We start from the raw sequence: 12434 nt of genomic DNA, 5'->3' as shown, positions 1-12434 counted from the left end.
TCCAAATCCAACTCTTTTCAACCACACTATCTTTCTTTTGCTTCAAATACAGCGGTACCTTGATACACGAACACCTTAAGTTATGAGCAATTTGAAATACAAACAGTCAAGATTAGGATTTTTTGCTTTAAGTCACAAGGGAATATTTGAATCAAGAGCTTCTGCCTGTGGGAGGAGCCTGACATAAATTGTGTGTTTTTGGGTGGGGCTAGAATGGATTAATTATACATCTATCCATTTAAATTGGGAAATTTGATTTGACACTCAAGCAAATGGAGTTAAGAGCTTGGCCATGGAACAAATTAAACTCATGTATCAAGGCACGACTGTATTCAGTTCTTTTTTTGGTTTTCCTTCTATGTTTTTCATCCTGACAACACCTTTAAGTCTATTATCACTAGGAAAGCTACTATTAAGAGGAGTTGAAAGAATTAGTGGTAGAGACAAGGTGAAAATTAAAAAAAAAAAACAGAGCTTTACTCATTGTCATAAAGTACTTGGTTGCAAAAGGCTAAACAATGATCCTGAAACCCTAAGGCTCTTTGACTTTCCTAGAGTGGGTTTGCCTTGCACCAGGTGTTAAGAGGGGACTAGCACCTTTGGTGTGAGGGACTCAATGAGCCCTTTTCAGGGCTGCTCATCTACCTGTGGTGTCCATCTGGAAATCAACTTTCTGTCACTCCAAGAAGTTGTAGCATATGCAGCATCTACACCCCAGTAAGTGATCTTAGCAGATGGGTTAAATGAAGATGAGGGTAACTGATAAGCCTCAGACACATTGGTGAGTTAAGGATTTGTCTGCCCTCAGCACATGAAGACTTTCCCCAGTGGAATGGACAGATGAGAACAATTTGTTGCAATAGCCATAAAGGTAGACAAGGCAGATATTATGGAGCATGTAGAAGTTGGTCAGACATTGAAGATGCCAAGGTCCTCCACTCCATCCTAGGACATCATAAGTCATTCAGATTTATCTCTCTAAAAGAGATAGTGAGGCTGAAGGTTTTGTGTAACTATGCCTCACTCAGATCCTCTTTGAAAGAGAAGGACAAACAACAATGCCTTCCATGAACAGAGATAACAACCCCTTTTTGTCTTTGGGAATTGACCTTCTTAACAGCCTGTAGCCAAAAACATTATGATTCTTGGCCTAATCTTGTAATAAGCATTTTTCAATTAGGGAAGACTAGTCCTGGGGTGGGGGTGGGGGGCAAGGAATGGCAATTTTTATAACACCAGAGCCCCACTGAAAACCCCTATGGTGGATCCACTGGACATTGAGTCAGCAGAATCTGGGCTCAAATCCTGTTTCAGATACTGGCTAGTTGTGTGATTCTGGACAAGTCTTTTAACTTCTGTTTCTCATTTTCTCACCTACAACAAAGGGAGAGAGGATTAGGATTCCATGGCTTCTGTGTTCTTTTACACCTTTAAAAATCTATAATCCTGTAATACCCTGGTGAGACTTTCCAATATTTATGCCCAATTGTTTGGCCTTCAAGAATCCAGGGTCACTTATAATCCACAACAAAGGACTGTGATAGGATTTTTATGTAGATGCCAGCACAGAGGAAGTACTTAATGTAAATTTGTTGTCCTTATTGAGTGTATAACTCCAGTTCCTTATTCCTTGGACCATAAGTACAACAACCCTCCAGGGCACCCTTGTAAAGCTTGGGTACCCTGAAAGATCTTTACTAGAAAATCAGGTTTCAACTTTGAAGTAGGAAGTAGGAAACTTTCATCTAATAGAAACTTTGTTCACTTCCTAGCAAAAAGTTTTATGAATCTAGCAATGGATCAACACTCAGCATCTGTTAGGGCTCCATAAAATACTGAGTTTGCCTACATTGATATTGGCTATAGCTCTTAAATTTCTTTGTTTCTGTTATTCATCTCTCCTTAACGTATATGATTAAGGACTCTTGGGTCCTAAAAAAAAAAGAGTATTGGCCTTGGTCCCAGAAGACTTGTGTCCAAACCATAGTTTAACTGCTTAAACATGTGTGTGTATTGATAGATAGATAGATAAATAGATAGATAGATAGATAGATAGATAGATAGATAGATAGATAGATAGATAGATAGATAGATAGATAGATAGATGATAGATAGATGGATGGATGGATGGATAGATAGATAGATAGATAGATAGATAGATAGATAGAGAGAGAGAGAGAGAGAGAGAGATTGATGGATAGCTAGGGACTATGGCCAAGTTATTTGACTTGCTAGTGTCTTCCTTTGTAATATGAGGATCATTAGAAATACACAATCAGTCTAATAAGGCTTTTTGGTATTATGTTTTCAAAGAAGAAATCATTTTGTATTCATTTAAAGATCATATAAATATAATAGATTATGATAAAATATTAATAACTAGTGTGAGCATCATCTTCTCTTTGCTTCTTTGTCTCTTCTTGGAGGGATTAGACTCAGGATTTTGTTTGTAGAGGAGATTCCTAGAAGAGTGAAATCTCTCTGCCCTTTCAGGCGAGCTCTTTCTCTATAAGAGAGAGTTTTACTGAGTTGACCATGGCACTGAGGGATAAAGTAACTAAAAAGGTCACACAGTATGTCTTTGAGGCAAAACTTGATCTCTGGCCTTTAAGGATAGCGGCCAAACCACTAAATCATCATGATTTTAATTTCGCAGATCATTGTTACTATTATTATTGTTATTATTAATTATATCTACCTAAAAATACACAAGCTAGATCCAGCTCAGCCAATGAACAGATAGAAAAAATGGTACTTGCTTTTCTGGATGCAGTTCAGAAATACAGACAGAAGTTGTTATTTTTATAATTTCATATCAGAGACAGTGTTAATATATAATGTGTGAATCGTGAATGCAGGGATGAGCTTTGTCCTAATTAGCAGGGCTAGAACAGTTGTCTATGGGAAGCTTTAAGAATATAACAATGCCATCTTACTTTTTGTGTATTCAATTTTAGGGGGATGGAATGTTACCTTGGATTAAAAAAAAAGGAACACATTTCCTTAAAGTATCAAGGTTCACATCTTTTTATATTAACATGTAAGGCTTTATGCATCCTATGAATACCCAACTGAAATATTCTCCAGTTTCTCATTGTGATGTGGTTTTTCTTTTAAAAATAAAACAAAGGGGGCAACTGGATGGCTCAGTGGATTGAGAACCAGGCCTAGAGATGGGAGCCCTACGTTCAAATCTGGCCTCAGACACTTCCTAGCTGTGTGACCCTGGGCAAGTCACTTAACCCCCATTGTCTAGCCTTTACCACTCTTCTGCCATGGATCCAATAACTAGTATTGACTCCAAGATGGAAGGTAAGGGTTTAAAAAAAACAGAATCAATACTATATATTGGTCCCAAGGCAGAAGTGTGTAGGGTCTAGGCAGTTAAGTGATTTGCCCAGGGTCACACAGCTAGACAGTGCTGAGGCCAGATTTGAACCCAAGATCTTCTACTTCTAGACAGGGATCATTATCCACTGAGCCATCTAGCTGCCCCAAGGCATGGGTTCTTACAAAAGATAACAGAAAAATACAAGGTATAGCTGGTCCCAACAAATTGGAGAATCTTTGAATAAGGATCCTAGTGATGGAATGGTGGGTGTACAAAGATCACATGAACACCATGACCCTGTGAAGACTACCAAGGAAGGCATAGATGTCTCACACTTTGCATTAGTAAAGGGAAAAACTAAACACTACCCACTGCACTGCCTAGCTGCCTCTCAAAAATAACAACACATTTTTTTCACTGTTATACTAAAAGTCTCTTAAGTTGTAAGTACTAGGTTGTATTTTTTCTTTCTGTCTCCTGGAGCAATTAAATGGGACATTAAAGCACTCTCCAAATATATGTGGATTGAATGAACAAATCCAGCTAATCAGTTAATGGGGATGGTAGCCATAAGGTAATAGGATCCTAAGTTCTCAACCTCTTCTTTCTTCTATTTCTATTCACCCTTATTAATTTCTTAGTTTCTAGGATCTCTCCAACCAACCTTCAAGCCAATGACACATTGACAATCCTTGAGGACAGGCCTGACCATGTCACTCCCTTATTCAAAAAGAATTTCAGGAGCTCCCTGTGGCCCCTAATATAAATTAAAATACTTCTGTTTGGTAACTAAAACCTGTCACATTTTGGCTCTGACGACTTTCATGACTGATTCCACATGTTTTCCTTAACATGCAGTTGATATTCTAGCCAGATTGTCCTTCTGGTGGTTCTTAACAACAACCACAACCACCCAGCTTTTGCCATGTGGCCTTTGTACAAGAGTTCCTGGAAATCTGACATTTTCTCTCTCCTTAAGTCAGCCTCTTAAATTCCCCATCTCCATTCCAGGCTGAACTTGGTTCCCTCTTCTTGGAGGCCTTTCCTTATCACCTAAAGTCACTGGTCTTCTCAGATCAAACTACTTTAGAAGCCTGGCCAAAAAAAAATCTGTTGTATTTATTCTCTCTGAATTTTAGATGTGCTTATCCCAGAAGATCCTATTTCTTCCATTAAAATGTAAGCTTCTTAAGGGCAGGATTTATTTCAACTTGATTTTTGAGAATTTGTTCTCAATACCTATCACAATATCTGACAAAGAGTAGGTACTGACTAAATGCCTTTTGGATTCAAAATGAAGACCTGGGTTCAAATCTCAGATCATTTACTCACATGCTGTATGATCTTGGTTAAGTCATTTATTTAATCTTCATGTGTCTTAACCCACTCCCATTAATTATCAGTCAATCAGCATGCCTTTAACAATAATCGCTTTCTCTTATCAGCTGGAGAAGAAATAAATAGCCCATGCCCTTGAGAAGGGCCATATGAGGGATGCAGGGAGGACAAGCATCTCTTAGGTGAGGGCTTGCCAAGAATTTTTTAGGATTGCTCATCTACTTGTCACTCAGCTCTCAACAGTCACTCCAAGAAGCTGGAACATATACAGCAGCAACAGTCCAGTGAAACAGTCTGGCTAAACCATTTTGAGGGCAACATAGAGGCTTTAAAGCCATCCATGAGCCAGGAGGACGTCTGCCCCAAGTGTATGAAGAATCCTCCTAGCAGAATAGGAAAATTAGGACCATCAGAACCAAAAGAGCAGTGAAGGCAGCTGAAGCAACCACTGTGGAGCACTTGGAGCTTGGTCAGACCTGAAAGACCCTAAGCTCATGCACTACCTTCTGGGTCATCACCAGTGGTTTTGAATTTTGTCTTGCTACTCTACTTCAATGACTCTAGAAGAGAGTGTAAGGCTCATGACTTCATGTAACTCTATCTTAATTAAATCCAATTCATACACAAGTCAAGACATCACTCTGTGATGCCATTGTTTGTATTCAAAAAAGAAGGAAGCTAGGTGGAGCCAAGCCTAGTGATGGGAGATCCTGGGTTCAAATCTGGCCTCAGAAATTTCCTGTTTGTGTGAACCTGGACAAGTCATTTAACTCTTCTGTCTTGGAAGCAACACTTAGCATTTATTCTAGGATGGAAGGCCTAAAACAATGACAAAAAGAAGGATGAACAACAACTTTCAGGGAGCTTTGATTCAGTTGGGAGAGACAGCCTGATGATATATACAGAGTTTAATACAATATAATCATGAGGGAATATGAAGGGAAGAGAGAACTCACCAGCTAAGGGGATCAGAAAAGGCTCTCTATTAAGTTGGAACATGAATTGACAATAAATATCAGTATAGGAATTCCCCACATGGCTGAAAACCCAAGATCCTCTTTGTGATAAATCTCTTATAAAGCAGTATGTGCTCATCTAAGAAACTCAGCTGTTTCCACTGATCATCTGATTTGCCAGCATCTCTCTGAGTCTTCTCAAGCAGTGAGAGTAAGACAGTTTGCCAAGTGAAACATGATGTTTTCCAGGTTTGATTCAGAATGTGGACAGAACTAGGACAATAGAGAAGCAGGGAGCCACAGTCATTGCAGAAGACAGCCATCGATCTCCTTTGTCCAGACCTGGGGAGGGGAGACAGTAAAATTAAAGAGAAAGCAGAGGCTGAACATATTAGAAGGGTAAAGGATAATATACAGAGTAGCCTAGATCTAAAGGGGACCTGAGACCATCTAGTCCAGGGGTTAGCAACGTATGGCTCTCGAGCCATATCTGGCTCTTTTGAGGGCCAGATATGGCTCTTTCTGCAGGAGCCATAAAGTCATTTTTTTTCAGGTGCTGTTACAGGAGCGGCACTGTAAGCACTGGATGGCTCTCATGAAATTACATTTTAAAAAATGTGGCGTTTATGGCTCTCATGGCCAAAAAGGTTGCTGACCCCAGATCTAGTCTAACTCTCTAATCTGATACATAATGTAGCCAACAAAAGAGGCAGGATTTGGACCCATATCCTTCTGAAATCTCCTCTATTATCTTGAGACATACTGTAATAACCACTAGCATTTATTTGGTGCTTTAAAGTTCACAAGAGAGCAGTGAGGTAACACAGGGTATTGAGCATTAGGTCTGAAGTCAGGAAGACTGGAGTTCAAAAATGGCTTTAGACACTTAGTAGCTCTGTGACCCTGAGGAAGCCATTTAACCCTGTTTGCCTCATTTTCCTCATTGGTAAAAATGGCAAACCACTCCAGTCACTTTGCTAGGAAAACTCTAAATGGGGTTACAAAGAATTGGACATGACTGTAGAAATCAAATAACAATGGTGAGCTTAACAAAGCCCTTAACATATATAATTTATCTACAACCTTGTAAGGTGGGTGTTATTGTGATCCTCACTAAAGAAATAAAGGAAGTGTGACTATAAAAAAGGGAAGTGACTTATCCAGACTCATATAGCTAGTGAGTTGCTGTGTCTAGATTTGAACTCAGTTCTCTCTGAATCCAGAATCTGCTCAGCTTGCTGAGCTACCTCAATAGTATGCCATCATGTTTCTGAAATAAGTTTATCAATAATGAAAAGACAGTCAGCAAACATGGAAGAGCTTTGATGTAACCAAAAGGGCTGCATATATTAATCTTAGTGCTTGAAAGAATACAATATGCTTTATGTACCTTATCCCACTTGAGGCTCCCAACAACACAGAGGGAGCAGTGTGGAACAGTGAATAGTGTACTAGACTTGGAATCTGTTTTTGTAGGTATAATTAATTATTACTAATAATTGCCACTCAACTCCTAAGGTTGTTGTGAAGATCAAATAAAATAGAATATGTTAAGTACTTGACACAGAGCTTGGTGATAATAGAAACCATATTAGAGTTAGTTGTTATTCTTATTATTGTTATTTTTATTTTCTATTATTAGCATAATGTCATCTTGGGCAAAGAACTTAACCTCTCTGATTCTCAGTTTCATTTGTAAAATAAAGGCTTTGGTCCCCTAAGATCCCTTCTAGCTCTAAACCTCTGAGTAAGTGCTATGAGTAATATTATCAGCTTGAACCTGAAGAAATCATGATTAGAGAATTGAAGGGATTTTCTCAGTGTCCTACAGGTAGTGAGTGTCAATTACAAGATTTGAACCTAGGACTTTCAAGACATCAGCTATCATCCACTTTCTCTCCAACATACAATAGAGCTTCCTAACCAAAAATTCCTCAGGTATGTCTGTGATCCTTAGCTTACAAGATCAGCTACTTGGAACAAAGCTGAGAACTAGGGCTGAGCCCCACATGGTCTCTGATGGCCAGCATGGTTGCATGACTGATGACTTGTGTGAAGCTTTTTTGTCCTCTCTTCAGAGGCTCTGTCTGGAGACTCATATCTATCAAACTTGAAAAAACCAAGTGGTCGATGCTGCCTAAAGCATACATACTAGCCTGATGGGGAAGGAAACAGCAGAAAAAAAGAGAGAAAGGGCAACTCTGGATGCACCCACCAGGTTAGGGCCATTCAGGATTTGGAGAATAGCCCCTAAGGACATTACAATCCAGGCCAAACATCATGAGTCTCCTGAGTTATTGAGAAAATGTGTCATCACAACAATAATTAGCCCTTTCTGGATAGTCCTTGTAAACACTAACCTTTTATCTACATGTTAACTATGTGAGGTAGATAGGGAAAATGTTATTATCCCCTTCCCAGAGATATGAAGTAAGAGAGCACATAGTGTGTAGACCATTGTTTTCATCATCCTCATTCCACTCAAAGGAAAGGTAATGGTTGTATGGACTCTGTCGGTCAGAATTGAGAAACATTGTCCTTTTTGCCCATTCTGCGTGCCATTTTCCTACTCTGCCTCCATTTGTGCATTTTTCTGGGAGAAAATGGATTCAAAAATGACTCATTTCTCTATAAAGCTCTGCTCTAGTGAATGAAGTAAACCCATGGTAGTTCTCTCCTCAAAACAGAAAATGAATGTTAAAGTGTCCAAGGTAGGAATAGGTAAGGGGATAAAGATGAATCATCCCCAAAGCTCTGAAATGGAAATAGATGAGTGATGTTTCCATTTGATTGTCCTTGTAAATAAATGGATGGCTCCAGGGTTGCATTTGTGTTGGGAATTGATTGTTCTAAAGTACAACCTAAGAGACAGAAATGTTTAGGTGTCTGTGACTTGGAAATATTTTATTTAAGAAATGGGTAGATTTGACAGTGAAGTATTCCAGATCCTTCTTTGGACTTAAGTCTCAGATTTCATAAAGAGGTATCCTCTGGGGGAAACATACAAATAAATCAGTCAACAAGAATTTTCAGATGCTTACCGTGCATCAGGAGCAGGTAGATGGAGCAGCAGATAGAATGCCAGATCTGGAATCTGGGAGGCACATTTTCCTGATTTCAAATATAGCCTCAGACATATACTAGCTATGTGGCCCTAAGCAAGTCACTTAACCCTGTTTGCCTCAGTTTTGTCATCTGTAAAATGAACTTCAGAAAGAAATGGCAAACCACTCCAGTTTCTTTGCCAAGAAGACCTCAAATAAAGTCAAGGAGAGCCAGATATGACTAAACAACAGCAACTATGTGTCAGAAATTGTGCTAAGTTTTGAGGACACAAAGAAAAAAAGGAAGCAGTTCCCAATTTCAAGGATTTCATTTAATGAAGCAGATGATATATACCTAAATAGATATATACAAAATGAATACAAATTAGAGATTAAGTTACCTTAGTTTAGAGAATAAAAAACTAGTGGTTATGGGTAGGACTGGAGTGGGAAGAGAGGCAAGGAAGGCATCCTGCATAAAGTGGTTTTCGATTTCCAACAAAATAAATATTATCTTGTATAAACTTGCCTTAATTTAAGACAGGACTGTTCCCTCAGCAAAAGTAAAGGATGTAGAATCTTAACTGTGTGTTCTAATTCCCTTTTCTTTACCTTCTTCCCATGATCATTTCCTCTAGCCACAGATCCCAAAAACTGACTCCTTCAAATCCTGCTTCTTAGCCAAAGAGGCTATAAATATATTCATACTAGAGTGTAAATGATTATTGTTGATGATTTATATGATTCATCCAATAGCATGCAATCATTCCTACAGAGTTGACAATCAAGGAATGAATCACTGATAAATGAATATAAGATTGAATGGAAGGAAGACTTTTTGTTTGGTTTTGCCACAGTTGTTCTTAAGATCCCTGTTGATGTCATTAAACACGTAAGACTGTGTTTATTTCCAGTTGTTGCTAATATATATATATATATATGTACATATATATATATATATGCTAATTCTGAGGGAGTAAATTAGGTTGGCTAAAATCAAAATCATACAGCTTTAGACCTTTGCCTCTCTTTTTGATTGTGTGGTCAAGATGCTCCAAGATTGTTCTTTCCTTGAAGGATAATGGCACACATACCAGAAGGGAAATCTATAATCTCACTCCATTTAAAAAAATTTAAAATGCTCACCTTCTGTCTTAGAATCAATACTGCATATTAATTCCAATGCAGAAGAGTGGTAAGAGCTAGGCAATGGGGGTAAAGTGACTTGCCCAGGGTCATACAGAATCTCATTACTTTTTGTTATGTGTTTTGTTGGTTTTCTCATCTAGTTATGCCACGTTTCGCGGAGCAAGTGGAGGTGGCCATTGAAGCTTTGAGTGGCAACGTGCCTCAGCCTTTTGAAGAGAATGAGTTCATAGATGCCTCCCGTCTGGTGTACGACGGAGTCCGGGACATCAGAAAAGCAGTGCTCATGATTCGGGTAAGTCAGATGGGACAAAAGAACTAGATGTAAACAGAGAGATTAGCCCTGTTTAGGACAAGAGTTAACCCACTTTTCAGTTAAACTTCATAACCCTTTTGAATGTGTGTGTTTGTAAATGAATGCCAGTTGGACAGTTTCCCAGAACTGAGGCCAACGATGGTCATTAGCTGCTTGCCAATGAGCGGGAAAGCGGAGGTGCTACAGGTTACCCCAGTGAATAGTAGGAAAAGGTATCCCTGTGTTTTTAATTCAGGCCCTGCTCAGAGTGGTGATCTCTGCCCGGGACTCACCTGTTATTCCCTTCCTCAGCTACTCCTGTATACACTGGCTGTCCATCAGGACTGGGGGATCCTTTATTGCCTTCACCTATGTCACTACTTTTCCAAGAGAGCCCATAAAATGAGGATTCTTTTGTGAGCATGGTGATGGTTTTTTGAATGGAGCCTCCTACCTCTCTCCTCTCCCACCAAATATATATATATATATTTTTTTTTTTTCAAGAAAGAGCCTTTATAAAGTGTTAGGAAATCACTGCTTTCCCCAAGCATCCTCATTCTTTATGCCCGGCCAGCATGTTAACTCCCCAAAGACATCTGGACTATTTCACAGCACCTAGATGTCTTAGGAACATAGATTTAGAGCTGAAGGGACCTTAGAGGTCACTGAGTCCAGCCTCTTCCATTGAAATATGGAGAACTAGGACAAAGAGATTAAGTGGTTTGCTCAAGGTCTCACAGATTGTCAGTATCTGAGGTAGGAGTTAAATCTGAGTCTAATTGACTCTATGTCCAAATCTCTATCTTTCTTACCAGACATCCCCTGGTCCTTATCTAGGGAGAGATAGCAAGCCATAGTAGAGATGTCTTTGGTTGTGGTGTAGTAGAAAAAAGACTAGCTGGGAGTTAGGGAATCTGGATTCAAATCATGCCTCTGATACTTATATCTGTGTGTCCTGCAGCCAGTCGCTTAGCTGCCCTGTGACTCAGTTTCCTAATATGTAAATAAGGAGCTTGAATTAGATAACCTTTAAGGGCCTTTATGCAAGAAGATTAATGATCTTTGCAGCCAGGGGAGAACTAGGTCTAAATACCATTTCTGACATACTAATCATATGGCCATGGCAAATAACTTCCAAGAACTTCAATTTCCTCATATGTTAAAAAAAATAAACTACCAACACTTACCTCACAAGGGTGATGCAAGACTCAAATGAGACAACATGGACCAAGTGCCTTACCAAATTTAAAATACTAAAGAAATGCCTACTAATATTATCACTTTTCAATATACATCCCAGCACATAGATCATAGGAAGCTCTTAATAAACTCATTATTATTCATTCATTCACTCATCTATTCATTCACAGATAGTTCCAGCAGGTATTATTAACCCAATTTGATAGATGAGAAAACTGAGGCAATGAAGTGTCAGAGACTTTGCTAGTGGTCTAGGGGCAGGCATGCTGGTATTTAACTACAGAATCAAACCTAGAACTTTGGCCTTGTGACTTCTAGCCACGTTCTCCTTTTGACTGTACTATACTGCTCATGGTGAGATTCTCTGTGGAACAGGACCCACACTTTAAGTCAATGACATCTCACATTCTGCCTTAAGGACCTCCTGACTCCCTTCTTAGACTGGGACTTTGACTTTATCTTTTTAGAGGGGGAGAAAGTGGAAGGAGGTCAAGCGAGTGCATGATTATCATCAATGAGCATCATTCACCACCGGGACAAGGGAGCCACACAGAACTGGGAACGTGAAAGAGAAACAGGGAGATCTGGAATTTGGAGGCACTTGTGCAATTTGGCTTGACATTTTAATTGGCGCCACTTGTCTGGAAAGCCATTCAGGGTTAATTCAGAACACTCATAGCAGAACCAGGGTCAACCCTGCATGAAAATGGCAGGAAAGTCTGGTTCTTAGCTCCCATATTTTTTGTCCTTCCTCTCTTTTGACCCAAGCCAGCCCTACCCTATGATCACCACCCCTACCCACCCCATTCCAGATACTTAATGGCTTCACAGAAAATAGTTTGTCCAAAGATAATGGCAGACTTGAAGTCAGCAAGTCCTACGTTAAAATACTGCTTATGACCTTGGAAGTCACTTAGCTCAGGCACTCAGTTCTTCTCTCAAATGTGGAAGTTAGAATAGTAGTAGCAACAGCAGAAGTAGTAGTAGTAATAGTAGTAGAAGCAACAGCAGCAGCAGCAGTAGTAGTAGTAGTAGAAGGAATAGTAGCAGTAGTGATGGTACTAATAGTAGTAGTATTAGTAGTGGTAGTGGTAGTATTAGTATTAGTAGTGGTAGTGGTAGTA

The 12434-nt window shown here is 39.3% G+C and overlaps 1 protein-coding gene across 1 annotated transcript in view; it reads left to right on the top strand.

The window, feature by feature from the left end:
• Positions 1-12434, top strand: part of CTNNA2 (catenin alpha 2) — a 1353633-nt gene that overhangs the window by 1219048 nt on the left and 122151 nt on the right. The window contains exon 12 of the mRNA XM_044659266.1: positions 9959-10110. Within this exon, the coding sequence (XP_044515201.1) occupies positions 9959-10110 (152 nt within the window). The remainder of the gene's footprint in view (positions 1-9958; positions 10111-12434) is intronic.

Source organism: Gracilinanus agilis, chromosome 2 (assembly GCF_016433145.1).
Source record: "Gracilinanus agilis isolate LMUSP501 chromosome 2, AgileGrace, whole genome shotgun sequence".
NCBI classification, from domain to species: domain Eukaryota; kingdom Metazoa; phylum Chordata; class Mammalia; order Didelphimorphia; family Didelphidae; genus Gracilinanus; species Gracilinanus agilis.
The sequence above is the reverse complement of the archived record's forward strand: the minus strand, read 5'-3'. Positions and strand labels throughout refer to the sequence as shown.